Source organism: Schistocerca cancellata, chromosome 12, assembly GCF_023864275.1.
Source record: "Schistocerca cancellata isolate TAMUIC-IGC-003103 chromosome 12, iqSchCanc2.1, whole genome shotgun sequence".
NCBI classification, from domain to species: domain Eukaryota; kingdom Metazoa; phylum Arthropoda; class Insecta; order Orthoptera; family Acrididae; genus Schistocerca; species Schistocerca cancellata.
In genome coordinates, this window is record NC_064637.1 from 31,793,315 (window position 1) to 31,821,047 (window position 27,733).

General features: G+C 38.9%; 1 protein-coding gene across 6 annotated transcripts in view; it reads left to right on the forward strand.

The window, feature by feature from the left end:
• The window catches only part of LOC126109667 (guanine nucleotide-binding protein G(q) subunit alpha), a 92,254-nt gene extending 66,352 nt beyond the window's left edge, over window positions 1-25,902 (forward strand). For 4 of the 6 annotated variants that reach the window (XM_049914716.1, XM_049914717.1, XM_049914714.1 and 1 more), the window contains one exon: window positions 411-1,402. In XM_049914716.1, the coding sequence (XP_049770673.1) occupies window positions 411-493 (83 nt within the window). In that variant the 3' untranslated portion in view covers window positions 494-1,402. Of the gene's footprint in view, window positions 1-410; window positions 1,403-21,350 lie in introns of those variants that run through there. The other 2 variants (XM_049914715.1, XM_049914713.1) reach the window with 1 other exon arrangement.
• Window positions 25,903-27,733: the final 1,831 nt, after the last annotated feature.

Here is a 27,733-nt window from a genome sequence, read left to right on the forward strand (position 1 = left end):
TTTGTCATATAAGAAGGAAAAAGAAGTGTGATTTAATGGTTTGCCCTTCGTTCTAGTACAAGTGCTTATACTGCTGTGGTCTTGCAGTGCTGTGTGGGGGCTTAGGTGCAAGTAAGTTGTTACTGTGTGTGTGTCACTGTTTCTCTGACTCCCTGTGTTGTACAATAGCTGGCAATGTCACTGCAAATCTTTGTGCACGGTCTGGTTTCTCTAATGTGTGTGTTCTGTGTCTGTGCACGCTTTCCTGTCCCGGGATCTGGTCTTCGACTCCTCACTTGCCGGCGCTATATCGACTTGCATGCCGTCTGGTGCTTTTCCAAATGCATGACCTCTCAGTTGCTGCAAATGTTTTTGGTCGCGTGGCTTTCTCTGATAATGACAATGACTGCTTATGTGCTTCATGTCTACAGACACTGAGAATATTAAACTAGTGTTCTGTGCTGTCAAAGACACTATAATGCAAAGTGCTCTGAAAGAGTTCAACTTGGCCTAATGTAACTAACGTGTGCATGTACATATTTTATTTTGCTCGTATTATTAACACCACTGTTGCTGATTGCATGTTTTCAAATCTTCTTTTTTCTCTGTGTCAAAGAAATGTGGAGGCAGATTTTTTTTAAATGTATTTGTACTGTATCTTATATTTCAGTATTGGGATCACTAAGCATATTTTGAGATGTTTTGAATATGTGGGCAAGTGACAATTTGCATAAATTGATGTTTTATACTGTTTTAGGGAATTATTGTAAATTCTTTTCTTGTATATTAATGAAGCTGGGGAAAATTGAAGGTGGTGTATATGAGAAAAGAATTGAAATATTGTTCACATTTTATGCCCTTAAAGAAAGGAAGAGAACTGGCAAATGGGCAATTTTTAGGTACCACTATTCCCTTCAGTATTACATCTGCATGTATTGTATTCGGTTATTCAACTGTTCTCTCTGCGAGGCTACAATGAATCTCTAAATATCTTTATTATAACAATGACAAGCTGGAAATGCTGAAAATAACGGATAACTGTTTTACAAAGTTCATCAATATTGTTAAATACATGGGGATGCGTAGACATCATTTTGCTGTGTGCAGGTATTTCATTAATTCATACAGTGTTTGTTATGGTTTCTCCACTTGCTAAGAGATTTTGTTGCCACATTTTGTTTTTAATATGGGTAATTCCCTTAAGAATGTAAGCCCAGGAACACTATTCGAATGAACCTGAGATCAGTTTTTGTAGATGGCTTGTTCTATATTTAAAGATGTAGAATAATTTAGTGTGTTAATATTATAATTACTAATTTTGTAAATAATCTATTCTTCAGAATCAAATAACTAATGTTTAAATACAATTATTTTCTGATATGAGTTTGGAAATGCACAAATATAGAAACTGTTATTTGTTGAACACTGATTATTTATTTGTATCACTTTACATAAACAGTGATGACTTTGTTGGAAGACCAAATAGTGATTGCATGTTTTTATTTGTTTGTGCTTTGCACGTGTATTGTGGAGAATGCTGCTTGGACATCTGTTAAAAACCTTACCGGACAACCACAGTTAATATAAATGACCATCTTTATAGAGGCCCCCTCCTGCCCTCCAAAACACCCCCCCCCCCCCCTCACCCACACACACACCTCTCTTTCTGTACTCCTAATCCTTGTACCATACCCACTCATTCATTTCCAAGTATCATCCCGATTACAATAATTTTTATCGTGCCTCAAAATAGCAGTAGTCCTCACAAAAAATCTTCTCAGCTCTGCTGAAGTAATATTCTTGCACCAATTTGGCTTATTATTTCTAATCTTGGTATTTTCCAGGTGTAATTTTGGTCTTCATTTCCAGATTTTGTGGCCCCTCTATATTTGTCAAGAATGCATGATGATGATGATGATGATGATGATGAATCTCTACTTAAAATTAGGGTTTATTGACACTGTATTTTTTATATTGGGGAATTTCATAACGAGACTTTTGCCTCAAAATTAGTGATATCAGACTAAACAACTGGAGAAGTTCATTGTAAATGAGACAGAATCTCTTGGTTAGAAATAGTAAACAGATATATATATATATATATATATATATATATATATATATATATATATATATATATATATATATATATGTATGTATGTATTTACAATATAGGAAACAGTAGATTGCTGCTTGCCATAAAGAAGATGCATTAAGTAGCAGACAGGCACAACTGAGACACTTAGATAAATCTTTTGACCACAGGCTTCATCAGAAAAGAGAATTCATACACACAAGCATGCATACATGATCGCCAACTCTCAATATGTATTTGATGTACACCCATTAGCTACAAAACTGCAAATACATCAGAAATGATAATTTCTCATTCAGCCTCAGATAGTGAAAGAGCAACAGTTCCTCTACATTTGACAAACCAAATTGGTGTTTTGTGTCAAACAGTACACAATTAACAGGATTCCAAACCTAATGCCTTAGGAAAAGTGAGTTTGACAAGCCACTCTGTTTTTAAATTACAGTAAGTTTGTTAAATTTGTCACTTAAGTAGCTGTAATGAAAATTAAACACGAAGACACATGTGCATGCTCCCACACAGAGGCTTTATTCAGCATTATATTTTTCCCTGACATGTAAGCACAAAAGTGATTGTTACTTCCAGTTTGTTGAAGAACTCGATTTGTGACAGTACAACTCATACCCAAAAGAAAACGTCGAAGGTATAAGATCTAACTGCAAATTTCAATTCCCATGTGCAACATTTACCCACATTGTGCAACCCTGAGTGATATTTATAGGTACACTTATCTTGCATGAAGTGAAAGGGTGGAGTGTCGACTCTGTAAACAATGACTAGTCATATGGTCCGTCAGACTGTACACTGTTTTTAAACATTCTCACCCATTCTTAAATTAAAGTTTACCCTGACATACCAAATACTGTATGCTAGTTTGGTATCACAGGTAGTCATCATTTATTTCAGTTGAGCTTCATCAGTTATCTTAAAGTGAACTGTGGAAGACAGGTATAGGCTTACCACACCACGCTCTTTATTGGCTGTGAGATATCACAGTGGACTTGTGCCCGGGAGGATGGCATTTCAAATCCCCATCCAGGCATTTTCCGTACTTTCCAGGCATTTTCCGTACTTTTCTTAAGTCAATTATGGAAAATGACAGAACAGTTCCTTCGAAAAGGAGACGCAGCTGACTTCCTTTCTCACCCTTCTTCAATCTGAGCTTGTACTCCATTTATAATTACCTTATCATTCATGCGATATTATACTGGTTTTCTCTACTTACTTAGACAGGCGAATAATGGGCTAGTATTGTAGAAGGCTAGAGTTAAAATAGCATCTAGGTGGTAAAGTTTTATAGCTCAAGGCTAAACCACTGTATAATGCAAGGATCTCGGCATTTTCACTATGTCCTCACTCCGAAGTGACTGATTATCCTGAAGTCAAAGATGCACAGCAACTTAACAGACCACTCATTCACCCATTAGTGGCATTGTCTGTGGATAGGTAATATGGACGGTCTTGTTATTATCGCCATGACTTGTGCACGAAATGCTTCTTCTTCTGACAACTGACAAGTAGTGCAGTGAGGGTAATTGTATTTGTCTTTGGCATACCTAAGATGACTATTAAGTTTTGTTGATAGAATTTATATTTATTGTTAAAATTTTATTTCTATCTCTTAAGTACTAAAACGTAACAGGTAAGAGAGATCCCAAAAGACTATGCAGTATCGTCGTGTAAAGTGAACATTGACTGCAACACTGAAAGAAGTATTCTCACCCATTAATTGTGATAGCGAGAAATGACTTCAGTAAACACTCTTTTTGTCAGTTTTGTTTAGCCAGGGTGTATACGACCCAGGACAACTGGGAGAAACGGGAAAAACCCGAGAATTTTTTCATCCGGGAGAAAACTGGAAAAAAGCCGGGAATTTTTTAGAATTCTGTGAATTTTTCATTGTTTTAGTTTTCAGTTAAATTTTTGTGATTTTAACTGGTGAGAACGAATACTCTAACAAAGAATATTACTGTATCCCGCTTCTGCAGAATAATACTGCAGTAACAAAGCATGAACGAGAGAAAAAAAAAAAAAAACGAAAATAAAACTTAAGTCGGAAAGGAAATGCGCCATATACAACAACAAAACACAGTGCTCATACAAGCGTCTGCTAACAGCAAAGTGTGTCATAGGCTTTAGGGAGATTATACAATGCTTCGTAACAACAAATTGCCTCCGATGAGTGTGACGTGACAGCTGTTTACACTAGATTCGTTTTAATGCAAGATCTTTTAAATGTTTTACACGTACGAACATACGGGCTTGCTGCGTCATCGTAGCTGTGCAAGCGCAGTGGCGCTCTCTGGCAACTGCTGAAACGGACCTATTTCTGACAGGTGACGGGAAAATATTGCTAATGGTTGTTTGAAAAGCATTACTTTGAAAGTAAATTTCCTTTTATGCAAGATGAACTACATGCGAGAATGTACGACGAATTTCTTATATCACAGAGCGTTAAACTCTCATTTAAAAATCGACTCTTTGGGGACGACCATCAAGAAGAATTTCGGGCCCAGAAGATCAGACATTTACGTCATATCTAAAAATTTCAGTGGCACATTTGGGTTATGTATCTTAAAATGTAACAGGCGCAAAAAAGATCAACATTATACGTGGAAGCTTAGCTTCTCTTGCAGCTTATTAATCTTAGAGACCAATATTATATGTGAAAGCTTTGCTTTTCTTGTAGCAGCAATGTGTATATTAATTTGAAACATTAACTTTTCTTGTTTGTGTGTTTGCGCCACTTAAGAGTGATCTTGCTATTGGCTGACTACGTCACGTGTCCTATGCTGTCATCAGCTGGTGAGATCACGCGACTTGAACTGTGGCTGGCTTACAAAAGTGCGTCTCAATGTCGATTTAAATGCTTCGGAAAGTAATATGCGGTGTTTGGTGGAATTTGAACTTACACCTTTGTAACACCAAAATATGCAGCGTACATGTTGCTGCACATCAAAGATCTTTCCAAAACGTGTTTTTTCCCCTGAGTGTCATTGTCTGAAGTGTTGGGAAATTCTACGGCGTATAAAACCAAAAACCATCAAAGGATTAAGTTTTACAGTGCTGAGGAAAAGTGTAATGTCACTTAACACGAAAAAAGTGTTTTTTCACCCGGAAGAAAGTGTATTTTCAACCGGGAAATCTGGGAAAAATCCGGGAATTTTTTTTCCTTGTCCATGTATACACCCTGTTAGCAGATGTAATGTGGCTTCCATTTCTTAAAGGAGAGAGATTTTTCCAAAATAGTTCTAATTACATACACTGCCCTACCTTACACGCAGTGATTTCTGATTAACACCCCTCAAATAGTAGCACTATGCCATCTGCTTTTAAAATTTGCTACATGTGCAGGTGTTAGCACCTCCTGATTTAATTGATCTTTTTATTTGACATGACACACATTCTTCTTTTAACTGTCTACAACTTCGCACACCTAGCATAGATGCCCTAACACCATATTTCGTCACTGTCTTGGTGCCCCACTGCTCTGAATGCTCTTCATTTCATAATGATTTAGCCCTGATTTTGAACTTGTATTCTGGTTACATTGTATGACAATCCTTGAAGTATAGTACCTTCCTGGAATCATGTAAATGTCTGATTCCATTTGTTGTATGAATATTATGTTTTAGTTGAATAGGGAGCGACATGTGGTAATATTTAAGAGGAAATGTGTTTTTCAAATCTTTTCTAGTGAATGTCATCTTTGAAGAGTCATAGAAACAAGACCGTAATTACGTTAACAATTTCCTTTGCACAGTTTAAAAATTCCACCATTCTCCATTTGCAGGTACATTTTCATTGATTCCTCATTAGCCATTTTGTCATAATAATGACAGATGTGGGTTGACACAACTCCCATATTGCTGATGCTTAAAAACAAGATGGAAAGTTAAATGCTACCTCTGTTGACATCTTTCACTGCTATTATGTTTTTATGAACGTAACTCTACATAAAACGCAAATAGCACATGTTTAAAATTACACTTTTGCGTCCCTACACACCACGTGCTTGCGTTTGCTGTGTTGTTGGACCTCCAAAAAGCATTTCCATTTCATTGTTCATTGTTGCAGTATTTACATCAAGGTTTCTGCTCAGATAGGAAACATCTGTGCTACCATTTGTCGTTTAGTACTCATATGCGGCAAGCTTCAGGATGTGATTAGCTGCCTTGTACTTGTGTACAGGGTTGGGATAAGTCCACGGTGAAAAGTGGGCATGCTTACTGTGAAGCCAAAAAGGAACAGGGCGTGAGGAGTTCTGTGTTACAGCCAGCAAAGAGAATTTCTGAATGTCTCGATGTTAGTGAAACTACAGTGAAGCAAATTTAAAGAGAACACACAGAAAGCTTTTAAAGAGAACATACAGAAAGCTGATGTCTCATATAACCAATAGTGTGTTCTGGCAGGCAACAGAAGTTTGTATTGGATGAGTTTACGCAATGAGTCGTAAGAAAGAAAATTTGCAGCTTCAGTGTGGAAACGCAGTTTCCATCATTAGCAGCTGCATGGAAAAAGTTGAAGACTGAAGTGGAAGTCCTGCATGATAAAGGCGAAACAATCTTTTGGTGTGCTATTTAAAAATTGGGAATGAGATATGAGAAACTGAACAAAAAATCTGTGCTGATGAAAAATAACAGAGCAGAAGGAAAAGGTAACCAGTTCTGTGAGAAATAAGACAATTGCCAAACACTCGATGGATTATTTATTACATTGACGAGATTTGATGTTGTGCAAATCGTATCAAAAAGTATTTATTGCAGGAAAGAAAAGAAATTACGCATCAGAAAATATATTCGATTATCTCTGAGGAAGTGTTAAAGAGTAGAATGACTGGAATGAAAGAATTGAAACTTTGCCCGGGTCTGGAAGTAGGATTATATTGTGCCACATTGGATACAAAGGTGGATTCTTGCAGAATGCTGGTTTACATTTTGTAGGGCAAAAAGGAGATGCAGATTATCACTTTGAGATGAAAACCACACACTGCAAAGATTGGTTTAGGAGCATTCTCGAAATATTACCATACATATCTCCGATTGAAATAAATTGTGCTCCATACCACACAATGCTAAGTCCAGTATCGTGAAACCCATCTGTGAAATGGAAGAAGAATTCTATTGTTAAATAGATGGAAAGCAGTAACGGAGAGCTTCCATCTGTCTCGTCAGTTGAAGAATTTACAAAGGTGGGCCTACCGAAACGTGTGTGACCGTACTTTGGGTCACGAGAATACCTTAAGGAAAGTCAGCATATTGGACTCAGTGGACAAGGAAATTAAACTTTCGTGGTTCCCTATGGCACACTGTAAATTCACCGCCATTGAACTTATTTGGGTCTTTGTCAAGAACAAGGTAGCAAAGGAGAACAAGAATTTTAAGGTAAATGGTACTTCCTTTGTAGCTGTGTTGTTCTACTCAGAAAAGCATTCTGGAGGAATTCTGTGGGTTGTTCACGTATGTGAAAACAAATAGCTGCAAAGGTGATTAAGGTAGGTATTATTTCATTCGTCATTCTTTCCTCCAAAATTCATTCAAAGTAATAAATTTTTCATTTTCTGTTAAAACATACAGTAGTTTTCATTGTTCATTTATTGAGGGCTGCTTCTATATCAAGTGTTCACTTGCAGTTCCCATTTTCTTACCCCCCTACCCTCAACAACTGAACGCGTGAAAGCTACATTGTAATGCTAGTATGAAGTTGGCCATTTTTGCTGGTGAATAAGTGCCTATTGTGCGTTAAAACTGTAGCAGTGCATTGGTATGACGACTCAGTATCCTGTACATTGCAGCTGCTAACATAATTGCTTTACAAACTCTTAACTGAAAAACGCATGGAGTATTCATTAGTAGTGGCATACAATGCAGTCAACAAAAGTTGAAGCTATACACACACGATTTGTCCACTGCAATGACTAAACCGGTAAGCTCAGTCGCAGTGTCTTGCATTTGACATTATAGCAATGAAATCAGTAATCAGAAAGTAATGAAAATCCCCTGCAAGGAGAAAAATGTTGTATCTTTGCTTCTGCAAAAGAAATTTTTATCCTAATTACGGTCTGGTTTCTGTGACTCCTCAGAGTTGATGTTCACCAAAAAATGGTTGATAAAGCACACTTTCTCCTAAATATTACTGCAGATGACACCACCTTTTCAACTGAAATACAGAATGATTCTAAAGTCACTATACATTTTGTACTTAAACAAATTTTATTTACCAATATGTAATGGCACTGCAACTCTTGTTACAATAAGACATAATTTCAGTACATTTCATTGTGACCACCTTGCATGTCTAGGCACAACCCCAGTGCGCCACTGAAACTGAAAAACCTGCCCGAGCATATCTGGTGTAATCTCAGCAGCTGCAGCTCGAATCCGCTGTGTTAAGTGTTCAGTGTTGCGGATCTTCACTTGGTATACCTTAGACTTGATAAATCCCCATGCAAAAACGTCTAAGGGTGTCAAGTCAGGAGAGCGGGGTGCCCACATCCGTGGAGAGGCACGACCAGTTCATCTGCCGGGAAATGCTCGATTCAAATAATCTCGAACGAGGGCAAAATGGGGTGGTGCACCGTCCTGTTGAAAAACGACAGTATCTATAATCCCATCAGATATCAGCTGGGGCTCCAAAAATTGTTCCAACATATCTAGGTATGTGGTTCCAGTAACTGTTTGTTCTGCGAAGGAGGAGAGCCCGTACACTGTTGACCTTATTATCCCTAACCGCACGTTCACTTTTGCCGTGTCCCGTTGCCACTCCTGCAGCACGCTTGGTTGTTCGTCTGCCCAGATCCTGCAGTTGTCTGTTCACTTGTCCACAGGTATGAAACGTAGCTTCATCACCGAACAAGACATTTTGCGTCAAATTATCATTTTCCACAGCTTGTAGCAGGTCATGACACGTACCTTGTCTGGCTGCGTAGTCCTCCGTTACAAGCTTATGTACGGGGATATGGATATGTATGTGGATATGGTACGCACGTTTGTGCAGCTTGTAACGAAGAACTCTCCATTACAGTGGTCTGAGGAATACCGAGCTCCCTAGTAAGTCTGCTGGTAGATGCAGAAGGGCTACGTGTGATCGCATCCTGCACACTTTGCACGGTGTCTAGCATTATGGCCAGCCTCCCTTGGATGTTCTTCATCTGCAACACTACCAGTATGCTGGAATTTATTGACTAGGGTCTTGATAGCGAGCCTGGTATGCCCTGTTTTCCGGAATTGACAGGCAAAGTAATGTACAGTGACTTAGTATATCACTTAAATGTGTAGTGACTTTAGAATCACCCTGTATAATATTCGTACATCAACTGAAAGCAGACATTTCCACAATTCCAGCAGGATACAACACATTGATGTTTGTCATGGGACGTAACCAGAATATGAGCTCAAAGTCAGGAGTCAGTCATTATGAAATTTGTAATAGGCTTGTGTTCTGTAGTTTACTTTTGGTGAAGAAAATAGTCAAACCAAACCCAAGGTACTTGTGTATAACTAACATTGTAGTCACCAGAGAAGTTAAAACAATACCATAAAACCTTAATTAAGAAATTTTGCTAAAAGGAAGACAAAATAGTACAGGAAATATCAGTCCCTCCAGTACCTTATACATAATAATATCTAGTGACATTTTAACAAGCCTCAAGATCTGAATTGTTATCTATTTGGTTGGAGGGCTGCCACATGAGCAATCTGTCTTGGTGTGAAGTCTGTGTTTTTGCAGCACTGAGTGTGTTGTTTCATTTTTTGTGTACTTTTGTATCAGTTACAGAACGAATGTTGTAGAATTTGGAATGTCAACTGTTTTTGTTTGTGTGCTAGCACAGCCTATAGGATCAAGATGAGTCTGGACCAATGTAGTTACTAGAACAGTATCACGAATGAAATGTTTCGTGGGTTCCTCCATAATAGTTGTTGAATAATTCAGTACTTTAACTGGAAGGTAGGCTTCTAATGTGAAAATCCCTTTTTCTCATTGCCTACATCTTGGCTTGAAAATCTCTCGCACCAAACCCCCCCCCCATCCAACTCACGCTCCCACCCATCCAAATCTACGTCAAGCTATACCTTGTGTGCCTCACGTCGTTGAAATATCGTCCTTTTTAGCATGTTGCTGAGCGCTGAAAACTTGACAGTAAACTACCTCTCTCAACATTGCTAAATGAGAGGATTTTTTTCTTTCATAAGCCACATACATTATAACAATCTTTTAAACTCTGAAAACAACGTCAAACAATTCTCTGTCTGCCGGACAAGTTTGCCTCAAATGTATTAGTGACAATCGGAGTCCCTGTTCGTAGCGGGCTCTGCAACTCAAACTACTTTTTTTCCGTGAGCTTTTCAAGCATTGTCACAAGTCTTCTTTCACGGAGACCAGCACAAGTCCGAGGCGGGGGTTGGTTGTTGGAGAAACCATTAAAAACAGCAATTGTACGCGAGCCGCCAGGAGCTTCACCCTGTCCAGTAGCTGTGCCAACTTCACTGCCATTCAGTTAATGTGCACTTACTGAGCAACCCCATGTTCGACGTGTGTTCACCTTCCAACTACATCAAATAAATTTTCTTCAGCAGTTGATCATCATTTAGTTGTCCTAAATACATTGTGCAACACATGACTTTCTTAAAGTGGTGTGTTGTACTATACTGTGTTCGGTATAAATGAGGCCGGCAAATGGTCCCTAGGGCAACCTTTAAAGCCAAAATATTATGGTGTCTTCTTACTCATTGTTCGTATCCAAATAATTGTAAGTCATAGTATTTTGAGTGGCAGTGTGTCTAAATGTTTCCGCACCTCTCGGTAGAAGAGTAGGCGGTGAGAGTGAGTCTGTTGCACAGTGAAAAGGCAGATTTGCACATGTTAATGTAGTGATATCGTGCATTGGGGCAGTGACAGACCACTCTGCCCTGAATTCTACACTACTGGCCATTAAAATTGCTACACCAAGAAGAAATGCAGATGATAAACGGATATTCATTGGACAAATATATTACACTAGAACTGACATTTTGGTTACATTTTCACGCAGTTTGTGTGCTTGGATCCTGAGAAATCAGTACCCAGAACCACCACCTCTGGCCGTAATAACGGCCTTGATATGGCCTGGGCATTGAGTCAGAGCTTGGATGGCGTGCACAGGTACAGCTGCCCATCCAGCTTCAACACGATACCACAGTTCATCAAGACTAGTGACTGGCGTATTGTGACGAGCCAGTTGCTCGGCCACCATTGACCTCACGTTTCCAATTGCTGAGAGATTTGGAGAATGTGCTGGCCAGGGCAGCAGTCGAACATTTTCTGTATCCAGAAAGGCCCATACAGGATCTGCGACATGCGATTGTACATTATCCTGCTAAAATGTAGGGTTTCGCAGGGATTGAATGAAGGGTAGAGCCATGGGTCGTAACACATCTGAAATGTAACATCCACTGTTCAAAGTGCAGTCAATGTGAACAAGATGTGACCGAGATGTGTAATCAATGGCGCCCCATACCATCACGCCGGGTGATACGCCAGCATGGCGATGACGAATACACACTTCCAATGTACATTCACCGCAATGTCGCCAAACACGGATGCGACCATCATGATGCTGTAAACAGAACCTGCATTCATCCAAAAAAATGTTTTGTCATTCGTGCACCTAGGTTCGTTGTTTAGTACACCATCGCAGGTGCTCCTGTCAGTGATGCAGCATCAAGGGTAACCGCAGCCACGGTCTCCGAGCTGATAGTCAATGCTGTTGCAAACGTTGTCGAACTGTTCGTGCAGATGGTTGTTGTCTTGTAAATGTCCCCATCTGTTGACTCGGGGATCAAGACGTGTCTATCCGATCTGTTACAGCCATGCAGATAAGATGCCTGTGATCTTGACTGCTAGTGATACGAGGCCGTTGGGATCTGGCACGGCGTTCCGTATTACCCTCCTGAACCCACCGATTCCGTATTCTGCTAACAGTCATTGGACCTCGACCAACGCGAGCAGGAATATCATGATACGATAAACCGCAATCACAATAGGCTACAATCCGACCTTTATCAAAGTCGGAAATGTGATGGTACGCATTTCTCCTCCTTACATGAGGCATCGCAACAACGTTTCACCAGGCAACGCCGGTCAACGCTGTTTGTGTATGAGAAATCGATTGGCAACTTTCCTCATGTCAGCAGGTTGTAGGTGTCGCCACTGGCGCCAACCTTGTGCGAATGCTCTGGAATGCTAATCATTTGCATATCACAGCATCTTCTTTCTGTCGGTTAAATTTCGCATCTGTAGCACGTCATCTTCGTGGTGTAGCAGTTTTAATGGTCAGTAGTGTAAATCCGAGGTCAATTTCCTTAGCAAAATAATAGCTATTCTAAAAATTCCCTTCAGTCAGCTTTCAGTAAACTACTGCAAATGGAGAAGACAGTTTTAAAAACTACTCTTTTTATTATTAAAGCACTTAATATACACTGTCCACTCACATTATTGTGAACACCTGTCAGATGCCTGAATAACCACCTTTTGCAGTGCAAACTGCTGCGAGACGTGCAGGGAGGGAGTCTGTGAGGATCTGGAAGGTACCGACAGAAATGTAGTGCCGTACAGACTCCAGTGCCGTAACTAGCTGCACTGTGTTCCTCGACTGACGATTCGTGCTACAAACAGCCAGATTGAGGTGGTCCCATAGATTCTTGATGAGGTTTACACGGTGACCAGGTAAACTCACCGTGGCGCTCTTCAAACCGCACACGTACACTAGGAGCCGTGTCGCACATTGCACTGTCCTGCCGGTAGATATCATGCCGAGGAAAAACGAACTGCGTGTAGGGGTGGACGCGGTTCCCGTGGGTAGGTGTGTACCTGTGTTCATCCGTTGTGCGGTGCAGGAAGCCAATATCACCCATTCCAGCTTGCACCCTTTCCACAATTGTTTTAGGATGTGTGCTATCAGTGTTTCATGCCATATACACCAGTGGCCACCTATCTGATGGAGCCTAAAACACGATTCATCTGAAACTGCTACATGTCACCACTCCAGTCCAGTTATGGTATTGGCTGCAAATTCCAGTCTGTCATCAGTGAACGGTGGTCGGCACTGGTGCACTGACCCTGTTTCTGCGTAGGAGGACCTTACGCAGCAGAGCTTGCTGAACAGTCGTTGAGGAGACACTGTTAGTAACACCGCAGTTCATCTGAGTGGGTGGTTTCTTAACAGCTGCACATCTGTTCGCTCGTACACATCTTTACAGCTGTCGCTCACGTCCGTCACCTGTGGCCCGTGGTGGTCCGCAGCTGCCGTGGTGCCGATTTTGGATAGTGCTGTTTCTCTGTGCACGGTATACTTCAACCACAGCAGCACATTTTAAAATGTAGCCATTTTGGAATTGCTTCCACACTTGACTAGAAAGCCAATTTTCATACTCCTTTTGGATGTCAGATAAATTGCTCCTTTTCCACATTACCACAATGACTGCATTGTTGACCGCATCCCCCCCCCCCCCCTCCCTTAAACCAGCTTTATATACCCTCCCTCCACTACTAGTGCTGCCACCTGCTATTATTGCATTTTGATTGGCAGAGCTCCCATTAATGTAACTGGACCATTTATTTCTTGATGAGTTGACAAGTTCTCTTGGCTCAATGTTCCACTGCTTGAGAGTATAGGGGCACGTCAGTATCTTCAAATTCTTTTTCAGGCTTAAAGCGTTATAATCTGAGCTGCTACTCCGTTTTCTTGAAGAGGTGAAAATCACTTCCAGCCAAATCTTGGGTTAGAGTTCTGTTTGAACTGCTGCAAGAATTCTACTGTTTCCCAGGCAGAATGTGGATCGGAATGTTGAGCAAACACAGAGTGCTAGCCAAGAGATTTAATGTTTCACAGTAGAATTAAGAATTTATTTTCCTTCCGCATCCAGAAGTGTCCAAAAAACACAGTAGCTGTAATCTCTCCGGCTGCAAGACATTGGCATGCTCCTCCCTCCACGCTTCTTTTTTTCCAAGGCTCTGTTGACTGTCACTGCCTACTGTTTGGTCTACGCATTAGTATAGGAAGCCAATGCCTCGTCACTAGTTTCTGTTCTGTTCATTAGACGCTCATATCTTCTCTGTCTGTTGTATAAGTAAAGATAAGCAGTAATACATTGAGTAATATGATCCTCAGAAATATTGCCAGAAAGTTGGATTTTGCAAATTTTTATTTCAGTTTTCTGTAGGTGTATCAGCTGGCTGCTGGCTACATATGGACAGCTACTTGTGGCTTCTTTAACTTTTTTCCTCCCATTGTTAGACAGCTTCATTGATACACACAGTATTCCCTCGTCACATTCAGTCTGTACGCAACTTACCGTTTGTGATTAATGTCAACAGCTTTGAGATATTTCGTCACTAAAAGCTGTTTTAAAGATTGTTTTCAAACCTGTTGGATGTTTCAGGTGTAATACCCATGTTGAATAGCTACTGTAGGCAAATGTAGTGTGCCCTGCCCTACTGAACCAGTGTAATATCTGTTCCATTCCCACTTGCACTGCATGACAGTGGAGGTTAGCTTCTTGATAGCCCATGTGTCATAATTTTTTGAAATTTGAACGGCTATTTGATGGAGATACAAAAACCATTTGAAGGTAAAAAAAAGACACTAGAAGAGATAGCAAAAGCAAACTTACGTATCGGAATTGGAGCACTTGCATCAAGTGCCTGTCTTTTACAGATGGTTTAGCTCTTTCTGTTAACAGTATCAGTGCAGTCATTATTTAAAATAATATTCTGTTAAATGTTGCAGATGAAATGCTCCTTCAAATCCTTCTGTCAAAATGGAGTACACAATCAATATTTTGTGTGAACACAGCTTGCTAAAATCTTATTTTGAAAAAATCAGAGCAGCTCAGCTCAGAGACAGAGAGAGAGTAGAGCCAAAATACCAAAAAATTCAGGATGACCTGGCGATTCCTGCAGGAATTGTCAAATATTAATCAGCTAGGCAAAGAAACTCATTGCTGTTTAATTACACCACTGGTGACAATTACCACAAACTGTGAACCGCCATCCTAAGTGACTTGGAGAGGAATGATTGCATAAAAATTATTGTAGGAAAAGCAGATATCAGGCTGAGATGGGATTGAATAATCTTGAGGGAAGGTAATCCGTCGATGACAGAAGTGGCTTCCAAAACCCTTGTAAGACTGATTCGTGAGTGCCTGTGTCTCCCATCAGTCTTGGATGTGTATCAGGGGAGATTAATGTGAAAGATAGAGAGGAGTCAACAAAGAGTGGCCCATTTTGTCACAGGATCTTGTAGTAATTGTGAACGTGTCCCAGAGAAACTTTGACGAACTCCTGTAGCGGACAGTACGAGAGAGACGTTGCACACCACACAGAAGTGTACCAGCGAAATTCCGAGAGCATACATTCCTCAAAGAGTTTGGCTGACTTATTGCTTCCAAACATTTACTTCTCTGGAAATGACCACAGTCAAAAAAAATGGAGTAATTAGAGCTTGTACAGAGGTTTAATTGTTCTTACCATGCACGATTAATGGGTGTAGTGGGGAAAGGGTAAACACTGTATCCCTACATCAAAAACTGTGAGGAGGCTTGTGGAGTATAGAAACAGGTGAAACTGTGATGTCTCGCAATGACACATTCACCCCACGCTATCTGTTCTGATGGTGGGACTTAATCTCCCAGTAATGTGTCAAAGGCTTTGCAGAAGTCTGAACGACTAGTACGGTCCAGCCTTGAGCTAAGGTGTGCTAAGGTGTGACCACACATGTGGGAGAGACAAATGTAAATTGTGAAAATAATAGTTATTTTTCCTTCTGACAGCTGGTTTTCTGTAGCAGTAAATGAGGTATTGCTATTCTTGAGATTACACACACACACACACACACACACACACACACACACACACACCCTTTGCACTCTGTTTCTTATACAGCACAGATCATCCTGAGGTAAATTTACATATTAATTTATTATACACTTATTTATTATTATTGATTTATTATACAGTTCGAACTGGAACTCTGACAAAATTTCACAGTGAGCGCTGTGTAGATTTACATGAGGATGACATGTGCTGTAGAAAATAACTACTGAACATGGGGAAATCTTACGCTAGGAATGGGTGAACTTCTCCAGATTATATCCTTTATTCGCCATTGATGACATCCTGTAGAATAGGTTTTGTCAGTGATAGTATGTTACAGTTGGATTATGTACAAATTAAGTATCTTATGTTAACATGTTGTTATTGTTGTGGTCTTCAGTCCTGAGACTGGTTTGATGCAGCTCTCCATGCTGCACTATCCTGCGCAAGCTTCTTAATTCCCGAGTAACTACTGCATCCTACATCCTTCTGAATTTGCTTAGTGTATTCATCTCTTGGTCGCCCTCTATGATTTTTATCCTCCACACTGCCCTCCAATACTAAACTGGTGATCCCTTGATACCTCAGAACATGTCCTACCAACTTATCACTTTTTCTAGTCATGTTGTGCCACAAATTACTCTTTCCCACCTCCCCACTTCTGTTCAGCACACCCTTAAGTGATTTACCCATCTAACCTTCAGCATTCTTCTCCAGCGCCACATTTTGAAAGCTGCTATTCTCTTCTTGTCTAAACCATTCATCAAAAATGTTTCACTTCCATACATGGCTACACTCTGTATAAATACTTTAAGAAGAGACTTCCTGACACTTAAATCTATTCTCAATGTTAACAAATTTCTCTTCTTCAGAAACGCTTTCCTTGCCATTGCCAGTCTACATTTTATATCCTCCCTTCTTTGACCATCATCAGTTATTTTGCTCCCCAAATAGCAAAACTCCTTTACTACTTTAAGTGTCTCATTTCCTAATCTAATTCCCTCAGCGTCACCCGACTTAATTCGACTACATTCCATTATCCTCGTTTTGCTTTTGTTGATGTTCATCTTATATCCTTCTTTCAAGACACTGTCCATTCCATTCAACTGATCTTCCAGATCCTTTGTTGTTTCCAACAGAATTACAATGCCATCAGCAAACCTCAAAGCTTTTATTTCTTCTCCGTGGATTTTAATTCCTAGTCCAAATTTTTCTTCTGTTTCCTTTACTGCTTGCTCAATATACAGATTGAGTAACATCGAGGATAGGCTACAACCCTGTCTCACTCCTTTCCCAACCACTGCTTCCCTTTCATGCCCCTTGACTCTTACAACTGACCGTTGGTTTCTGTACAAATTATAAATAGCCTTTTGCTCCCTGTATTTCCCCTGCCACTTTCAGAATTTGAAAGAGAGTATTCCAGTCAACATTGTCAAAAACTTTCTCTAAGTCTACAAATGCTAGAAAAGATGATTTGCATTTCCTTAATCTATCTTCTAAAATAGGGTCAGTATTGCCTCAAATGTCCAACATTTCTACGGAATCCAAACTGATCTTCCACAAGGTCAGCTTCTGCCAGTTTTTCCATTAGTGTGTAAAGAATTTGTGTTTGTATTTTGTAGCCGTGACTTATGAAACTGATAGTTCAGTATATATATATATATATATATATATATATATATATATATATATATATATATGTGTGTGTGCGAGTGTAAGTCTTTCCGCTCCCGGGATTGGAATGACTCCTTACCCTCTCCCTTAAAACCCATATCCTTTTGTCTTTCCTTCTCCTTCCCTCTTTCCTGACGAGGCAACCGTTGGTTGCGAAAGCTAGATTTTGTGTGTATGTTTGTGTTTGTTTGTGTGTCTATCGACCTGCCAGTGCTTTTGTTTGGTAAGTCTCATCATATTTCTTAGTTATAATAGAAGGAAACATTCCACGTAGGAAAAATATACCTAAAAACAAAGATAATATATATATATATATATAAAGAAAGATGATGAAACTTACCAAACAAAAGGCCTTTACAAATGTCTGCGTGTGTCTGTATATATGCGGATGGATATGTGTGTGTGTGCTAGTGTATACCTGTCCTTTTTTCCCCCTAAGGTAAGTCTTTCCGCTCCCGGGATTGGAATGACTCCTTACCCTCTCCCTTAAAACCCAAATCCTTTCGTCTTTCCCTTTCCTTCCCTCTTTCCTGACGAGGCAACCGTTGGTTGCGAAAGCTTGAATTTTGTGTGTATGTTTGTGTTCGTTTGTGTGTCTGTCGACCTGCCAGCACTTTCATTTGGTAAGTTACATTATCTTTGTTTTTAGGTATATTTTTCCTACGTGGAATGTTTCCTTCTATTATAACTAAGAAATATGATGAGACTTACCAAACAAAAGCACTGGCAGGTCGATAGACACACAACATACACACAAAATTCTAGCTTTCGCAACCAACGGTTGCCTCGTCAGGAAAGAGGGAAGGAGAGGGAAAGACGAAAGGATTTGGGTTTTAAGGGAGAGGGTAAGGAGTCATTCCAATCCCGGGAGCGGAAAGACTTACCTTAGGGGGAAAAAAGGACAGGTATATGGCGAGTGTATACCTGTCCTTTTTTCCCCCTAAGGTAAGTCTTTCCGCTCCCGGGATTGGAATGACTCCTTACCCTCTCCCTTAAAACCCAAATCCTTTTGTGTTTCCCTCTCCTTCCCTCTTTCCTGACGAGGCAACCGTTGGTTGCGAAAGCTAGAATTTTGTGTGTATGTTTGTGTTTGTTTGTGTGTCTATCGACCTGCCAGCGCTTTTGTTTGGTAAGTCTCATCATCTTTCTTTTTAGATATATTTTTCCCACGTGGAATGTTTCCCTCTATTATATATATATACGGGAAAGGGCTGGTAGATAGGCACAATAAGACACACACACACACACACACACACACACACACACACACACACACACACACACAAAATTTTGAGCTTTCGCAAAAATTAAGCGGCTGAAATACACACCATTAACAATTTGGTGATAAGATATGTAAAGGCATTATGTAACAAAGAGAGCTGTAGTGGCCCACTGGGTAGCTACAGCATGATAACCAAAGAGACAATGCAATGCACTAGAGGGTGGTGATGAATATAAATGTAGTGACAGAATCAGAGAAATTTTTTTTCTCGTAAGAAATGTAATGCATAAAAAAAAGGCTTTTGGAAAAGTTTACAAAGTGTAAATAATAAAAGATCAAAGAATAGAAATTTAAAATTATATGGAAAATACCATTGACAAAAAAGACATACATGTAAAATGACAAACAGAATAAAATTCCAAGACAGTTGCCTAAATTTAAACTCTCACAAAATTACATAAATAAAACAAGTGAAGGAAAAAAAATTTAAAAAGGTGAAAGACAATAGAGAGAATTCAGTTGTAACATAGGGCAAGGACTCAAACCCACACAGGGATCAGGTGAGGGAGGTAGTGCAAGCAAAACTCGTTAAAAGATAAAATAAATAATTTAATAATAAAAGACCATTGGAAGACGGGGGGAAATAGAGGCATACTAAAATTTCCGAAAGCATTAGGATAAGCTTTAACAACAACCTATTCAGTACGTGAGCACTAATTATTAGATATCAAGGATGCTGTGAACTCAAACACTCGAGAAATAAGTATGACAAAAGTGATAAGTATGGGAAACATTCCAGCATCCTTGACATCTGATATTATAATTAATGCTCATATTCCGAATAGATCTTTGTTGCCACTTACCCCAGTGCTTTTGGGAATTATATTATGTCCTCTGTTTTCCCTTGTGTTTCTGTGGTGTTTTTTATTACATTATTTGTTTTTTAATGAGTTTTATGTGCACAATCTCTGCAACCTGTTCTCGGAGGGTTTGAGTTCTTGATCACTAAGTAAGAAGCCAGCAATGACTTACGCGTTCCAGTTAGAACGCATCTTCAGATTGTCTGCAAACCAGAAATACGTAGGACATTAAACAGCTGAAATGCACACCATGAACATCTTGGTGATGAGCTGTATAAAGACGGTATGTAGCACAGCAGTCATGGCAGACCGACTAGCTACAACACGATAACAAGGAAGAAAATTTAAGCAACCAGAGGGCAGTGATGAATACAAAAGTAGCCTGTGTAGTGACAGAAACAGAAGAAATTTTTCTAATTCCTAAAAAATGTATTATGCAAAATTAAACTTTGGTAAAATTTTACAAAATGGGAAATAATAAAATTAACTAAGCTTAGAAATTTATACATATAAAAAATACCATTGACAAGAGTTACAGTTAACGGAGTAAAAATCCCAGGACAGTTAGAAAAATTCAAATCTTCATACAAAATCACATGAATAAAATGTGAAGGAAAACAATCAAACAAAAATAATAAAGTACTTATATTGATTTGCAATATGGTTGCATTCTTTTTGTGTGACTTTGTCACAATTACAAAAAATTGAGCACATTGTGCTTGGGGTGAACAGTTGGTTGAAGGTTGTGCCCAGATAAAATAAGTGTGTGTGTGTGTGTGTGTGTGTGTGTGTGTGTGTGTGCGCGCGTGCGTGTGTTGCGAGCTACCACTTTGATTGGTTGTTAAGTATGTGAAATGTTGTTTTTTAAACTTTATTTGGGTTAGTTTTGTGCATATATTCAGTACAGAACATTTCATACAGCATGTCATCTGTGACCTTAACCCTACTTCCAGAACAAATTTTCACTCAGTGATCGATTACGTGCTGGTTCGAAACTTCCTGGTGGAATAAAACTACCCACTAGACTAGAACTCTGACCTATCAGCTTTGCCTTCTGCAGCCAAATCCTCTACTGATGGAGATATTTGAGCACAACTAACGACCTGCCCCCCACAACTTAACCTCTGCCAATATCTTATCTCCTATCCTCCAAACTAACTTCGCAGAAGTTCTCCTGCATATCTTGCAGGGCTAACACTCTTGGAAGAAAGGATATTGCAGAGACATAACTGAGCCACAACATGGGGGGTTGTTTCTAGAACGAATTTTCACTCTGCGGTGGAGTATGCACTATTTTGAAACTTGCTATTAGGACAGCAGAAGTACTTGGATAGCTCAGTTGACAGAACACTTGCCCGTGCACAAAATGTAGCTCTCTGGAAGAGTGTGTACTGTTACTGAAGTACCTATTAAAACAAGTGACAAACATTAAATATACCTGGGTTCAAATTAGTGCAGAACGCAATTTGTTTTTTTGTCTCTAAAACATATGTAATATTCAGTATTCTTTCCAAAAATTCTTAAATGTGCTTGTCTTTATGTATGACCAATGATTTACTGCTTCACAATTTCTTCAGTAGTCACGACTACCAGTTAGATAGTAGTAGCACGGTAGCAACTGTAACATTTTCAGTTACTACATGTCACCCATTTTCATTGCTGTTTACAGATACAGAGAACATCAGGTTTGTGTTTGCGGCAGTGAAGGACACGATTTTGCAGTCGAACCTGAAGGAGTACAACCTGGTTTAAAACGCCACGCCACGCCTGGCAGCTCTCGCTCGACACCACGTAACATATTGAGAGATAATTTATTTTTAATCATTTTATTACATAAGAAAAAAGAATTGGAGGAAATGTTCTTACATTGTGTATTGTGTTCATTGTATTGGGTCAGAGGAATCCAATGCCAGTACAGTCGTACATTAATTAGAGAGCATCGGACACTTCGCTTATTATTTGTGGAAGGAAGAGCTCCCTTCTTCTCCTTCTCCTGAGTGTTGTGTCACCTGAGTCTAGTGTCTGATGTAGGGATACATTTGTTAGTGAGCATCAGAGAGAAGTCACAACTAATTCTTTGGTTTCCTTCTCTTCTGCCTTTCTCCCTCATCCCTCTTTTCTCTCTCTCTCTCTCTCTCTCTCTCTCTCTCTCTCTGATGTAAACTTCAAAATCCTAAATTACCTACTGCCAATGACAACGTAGCAAAAAATGTTTTTGTGGTTTATAGGACAGAAATTTCTGGGCAAGAATGGTTGATAAGAGGAATGTAATATAACCATTGCTTTAAACATGAATTTTATCATGCCTGGGAAGTGTGAGATGTTTAATCTTTTCTTTGGGGGGGGGGGGGGGGGGGCAGTTGTTGAAATGCGCTACATATAGCATTACGTTTAGGAATGAAGGAGGCAACCCCCATGATTATGTGTGATATTTAAACTTACACTACCAAGTTAATGTTAATAACTACTTCAGTTTTACAGTAAGCTTATCATCTGCTTGTCAGCTGTACTTTCCTCGGTGTTCTGGCTACCAGTTAAGTTTATAGCAGTGGACCAACTTGAACCAAAATATCAGTTTGTTTCTTTGGGTTAAAATTGTCCAAAATTTCTGTATTTATTGGCATATATGGTGTTTGTAATTTTCTTCAGGAGTACATTACAGGAATTATGAGCTCCAAACAGTAGGGTTTTTGATAGCGCAACATTTTAAAATAATGCCTTCGAATTGTAAAAAAATATTTTGTGAAACAATTATAGTCTGCAGTTGTTTGCAAAATATCTCATTATGTTATGTTAAAATTTCCTATATTTTGGTGCATTGTGATAGATAACACCAGCTCAACTGAGAGCTTTTGTAAGGATCCAGAGTTTGCATTTACTGTTCGAGTCGGTGTGTTTGTCGATTCGGTAAGGTTTCTGTGAAACATATCTGTGAAGTGGGAGAAGGTCAACGCCTAACAATATTACCTCCTTTGGGATTCTCTCTCTCTTTCTTTCTTTCTCTTTCTCTCTCTTTCTCTCCTTCTTACTCCTCTTTCTTTCCCTTCTATGCTTTTCCACCTTCCCTATCTTGTAGGAGAGGCATTGACTTGCACTTATGGAGAGCAGCTGTATGAAATCTATTGAATCTCCAGTGCCTATTGTCATCATCTGGTTGTAAAACAAGGGACATTTACATGAATGTATGCTAATCTGTTTGTTAATTGTATTTTAAATGAGCCCATAATTATTCCATGTTTGTAAATAATTGTACTAAGCTAATTATTCCGTATAGCTGTGCAGAGCGCGTGCTATTGTTGTGTGAAAATATTTATCCCTCTTTTTTCTTTTTGTTCGCGAGAGGAGGTTGTGAAGGATTTGTGGAAATACCTTTTACAGCTCTTCAGTGAGTTGTACTGTGCATATTTGCTTTGTTGTTGTTTTTAATGGCTGTTGTAAGTAATTAAACAGTGACAGTTTGGCCTAAGAAAGAAATCCAGATTGCCAGTGTGCAGCAGACGGACACAGTCATCCGAACTTTTGGATCGAGAAGTATTGCACTGTGAAGAGACAATTTTTGAATGCGACCGCGTCTTCGCGGTGTCGCGTCTTAGGTCAGTGTGAAGTGCGAGAGCCGTGCCTGCGACACACTGCTTTCTCGTAGGGTTTGTCTACAGTGGGAGGCATTAAATGCTGGAGATGGAATGTGATAAGTTTTTGATTAGCATTGCAGAACTTGTGAGGATGGTTTTTACTTTTTTCTGTTTATTGTTGTTTCCCTGGCATTATATATCATAGGTGTAAATGCGGTTGAATACTGAAGTTTGTAGTGTTCGTAATGACAGAAATAGCTTGTGAAATTCAGCTGATTTAATTATCTTCTAACTGTAAATATTGTGAATTGTATTAATGTATACAGAATATTTATTTATTAAACAGAAATTGTTGCAGTTAATTGGATGATTATGCCAAGCTATATATATATATAAATATATGTACACACATACACATATTGTGAATTATATTTATACGGACTAATTTTTATTTGTTACGACGCATTTTGCAGAAGTATTAACAGAGTCCAATAATCAAATATTATCAATATACAACGATGTCATTTAAAATTCGTGAATACATGTCGACCCAATTTGATCTCTGTTACGGAGAGCTCCAGAGTCCAGCTGTCACCTCGAGTTGCGACAGTGTAACGGACTGAGATAGTGTGTGCAACCGAGGAATTTGAAAGGACAGTAGACATTGGTAAGGTCGACTCCATTTTGTATCAGAGTACTGGTTATCTAGGCACAAGAGAAGCAGACATCAATTTGGCTCGTAACGTGTGCGGAGTTGTCATATTGCGACTTCGATCACAGGTTCACTGAACCCCATTGTCAAGATTCCAAACAGCTATTGAGGAATACTTATGACACCATTTACTGCCAGCTTGCCATTAGACGAGTCGTCATATCTTTTAGCAAGTCTGAATTTTTTCAGGCTTTTGAGGTGTCTTCAAATGTGGTTTGTATTGGTCTCAGAATTTAATTTCAGTTGAAACAGTATTTAACGCAGGTCTTTTGTTCAGTGGGCTATTCTTTGTGCAGATGTGAGAGATGTATGGAAAAAAATTAGATAAGGTGAAGAAAATGTGTAAATGGGCAGGAAGTACTGATATTGGTAGCACTGTCGGTGTGTTAATGTGTGAAGTGGACCTGCAGTCATATGCCCTTCATAATTTTTTTTTATTTGTTTATTTAAAGGGTATTGAGTCCAAAGGAAAATGGACAAAATTTTTCTCAGTCAGACAGTATAAAAAATTTTGTAATAATTTACTGAAAGGAGCTAGTGATTGAGATGTGCTGTGTTACCTCCCTGAGTCATCGGCTGCTTAAGCATCCAGTTACTTGAATGCTTATTTGTTTCCTCATTCACTTCTTGGTACTTAAGAATTGCAGAAACATAAATACCACTTTTCAAGACATTTGAGACACCTTGGTGTACTAATATATAACAATGCCATTACATGAAATTCAAGTACAGATTCATACAGCCCAGTATAAGAAACTAAATATGGAAAATTACTAAACTACATAGGGAGCTTGCTCAGGGTAACCCTTCATTACAAACGGTTATTTTTCACTCATTGTCTGTGTTATTATTGCAACTACCTGCAACACTATAGACATCCGAAAACAACTCCAAAATATGTAATGTTTGTATTCCTATTTGAGCTGCTATTGCCAAAAGCTTTATGTTGTTTGTTACATCTTATGAATAAATTTTATATCTCGTGATTTATTTTTTTTTTTATTTCTGCCTTTGTAAATGTATACAGCCATATATTGCAAACATGTTCTTTGTTTTATTAGTTTACTTCAGCTCTGTCTACTGAATTGAATATTGTGCACAAACGTCTAACCTGTGATTACAAACTGAAACCCAGCAACATTTTTAGGCCACTGAGTTAGACAGTGGTCAAACATCACAGTTTAGCATTGGGGAAAAACGCTAAGAAGCATGTTTATTATTGTGTAGCCTACCAGAATGTGTGATGATCTTCAGCAGAATAATAGTGGTAGAGCATTGTGAGCAACAAGAATGGAATGGGAAATGCGTTTTTTTCAGGCAAGACTAAGAAATGCCAAAGCATAACTTTCCTTCGTTTCACTTTTTTTTTCTGTTAAATGTGCCCCAGTCAGTTAAAATACGTTCTTATATGTAAGCGTTAGAATAGTGACAAGTTAAGAACGAAAGTGTCTTCTATATGATGCTGCAAAGTGCTAGAGTATTGTATAAAGAGCCTCTTGTTTGTGTGGATTTTTTTAGGTTACCTGGGCTCTTTGAAGTCCTGCCTGTTGCTTGCTGTTAGTGTGGAAAAGCTAAAATGGTAAAAAAAATTAAAGGACGTGGTGTGAAATATATATGTATATATATATGTATATGTGTATATGAAAACACAGTTTCATGCACAAAAAATGGAATTGTATTTTTTCTCAATTTGCATTGTAACAATGATGAGAGGACAAAGTTCCAGTTTTCCCTTCTCAGAACTATCTGATTATTGTTGAAGAGAAGTTATGGTGAATAAGGGGAAAATGTAATAATACGTTGCTTCATTCATTTTTGTGTGATTGAGATATGCAGCAACAGCTGTTTGTGTGTGCTGGCCAAGCATGTGTTTGTGAATGTGGCATTAGCTCATTTTGTAAATCATTTCTTGTCAAAAATATACTTTTTTCTGGAAATTGTGATGTTTGAAGTTCTAATTATTTGGCACTGCTACATTTCCTTCTGTCCCTACTCAAACAGTTGTCATGTTCGAAAAGCAGCCCAACCCGTGACTCTAGAAGAAGATGTGAGAAATCTCTCATTATTCGATTCACTTCTCAGGTGAATTAATGCAATATCTTTATCAGTGATAGTGGCTTTAATTGTAAAAAGTTTGGGAAGGAGATCTCTCTCATTTGCCATATAAATAAAGTGCTAGGCATTTCTTTGAAACCTTTTTTTCCCTGTAACTAGCTGAGGAAATTTTGGAGCCTATGAGCTAGTGGCCAGTATTCCATATGTGCTGCTAGGTAAGTAGAATTGTTTAAATTTCCAGATTTTGGGACAATATGAGCAAAAGTTATTTTATTATTGAATGACCATTGGATATTGACATTCACAGAATATGGTTACAGACAAGAACGTGAACAATAACAGAGTTGCAACCATATATACACATGTATTGCAGCAAAGCAAATCCTATTTGAAAACTGACAAATACAATACTAAAAGTTTATTGCAAGAAAGCATTAATGTGTAAAAGATGTCCCACTCTATTCTCTGTTTAATCATTTCTGTACAGTGCACGAGGAAATGTTATCAGGGTGCAAGTCATTTTTCTGTCTGGAGTTCTCTGAATAAGCACAACAGTATCCTTAAAAAGCCCAAGTTTTTTTATTGTGGGGTTATATATGAACATGCACCTTATTAGATATCTGTGGCTCATACCTGGTGAGTTCAGATTGACCCTGAAGTTTGAGGGGAGCAGGGGGGGGGGCCCTCGCGCACACACAAACACACACAAGAAATATCTTTGTGACCCCCTCATATGAACAGATTGTCATCATAGACTACAGCAATCATAACTGCTGTTACCATATCATAATCATAATACTGCAGAGCAATAGTGTGCAGTTAATTAACCACATTGTGACATAGGCCCAATGCGACTCGTGAGGACATTGTGCTCACACAAGATTAGATAGCTAAACTTCCTTAGTTTTGCATTACAAAATTCTTTCGAAATGCATACCCAGATACCTTTGGTGCACAGTTAACCATGAAGCTGAAAAGAATACATACAAGCGTACTCTGAAAACCACTGTGAAGTGCACAGTAAGCATTTCACTTCTTTCATCATCTCACTTTGCATTTTCTTCCTTTCATCTGGCCAAGTTGCCCTAGTCTTGAATTTCTTGGTCCCTGAATACTTTCTGTGGACTCAAAGATCTGTTAAGTTTGTCATATGTGTCATGTTCTCTTTATACTCTTGTAAAATTTCAGCAGTGTTTCTTAATGTCGTGTGCTATGTTACATAGCTGTTTGGCCTCTTGCCTAATTTGCAGTTTGTAGCCTCCTTCTGTCTAATTGAGCTCTAAGACTTTTTCTGATTATTCTTTTCCCTAGTTTCTTAATATTTTCTAGTGCACCTTTCTGATCCACATTTCTGGATGCATGTGAGGTTTCTGGCTTGATGACAGTGTTGTATTGTCTCTCTTTGCATTATGTGAAACGTCCGAATTACTGTAGGTGCTTCCAGTCTTCCGGAATGCTCTACTAATCTTTTGATTGGTCTGTTCGTGAGCTGCTTTCTCTATCCCATTTGGCTGTATCATCTCCCCAAGATAACCTGAATTTGTGAATTCACCATATTTTATTGCGATCTTTTTAGATATGTCTTTTTTGGTTTCACATGTATTCTGTTTTCTCAAGAGATTTCTACTCAGTTCTATGTTTGCTTTACTTCAGTTTCTATATTATCTGTGAGTACTGTCAGATCATCAGCGAATGCTAGACAGACAAATCTAG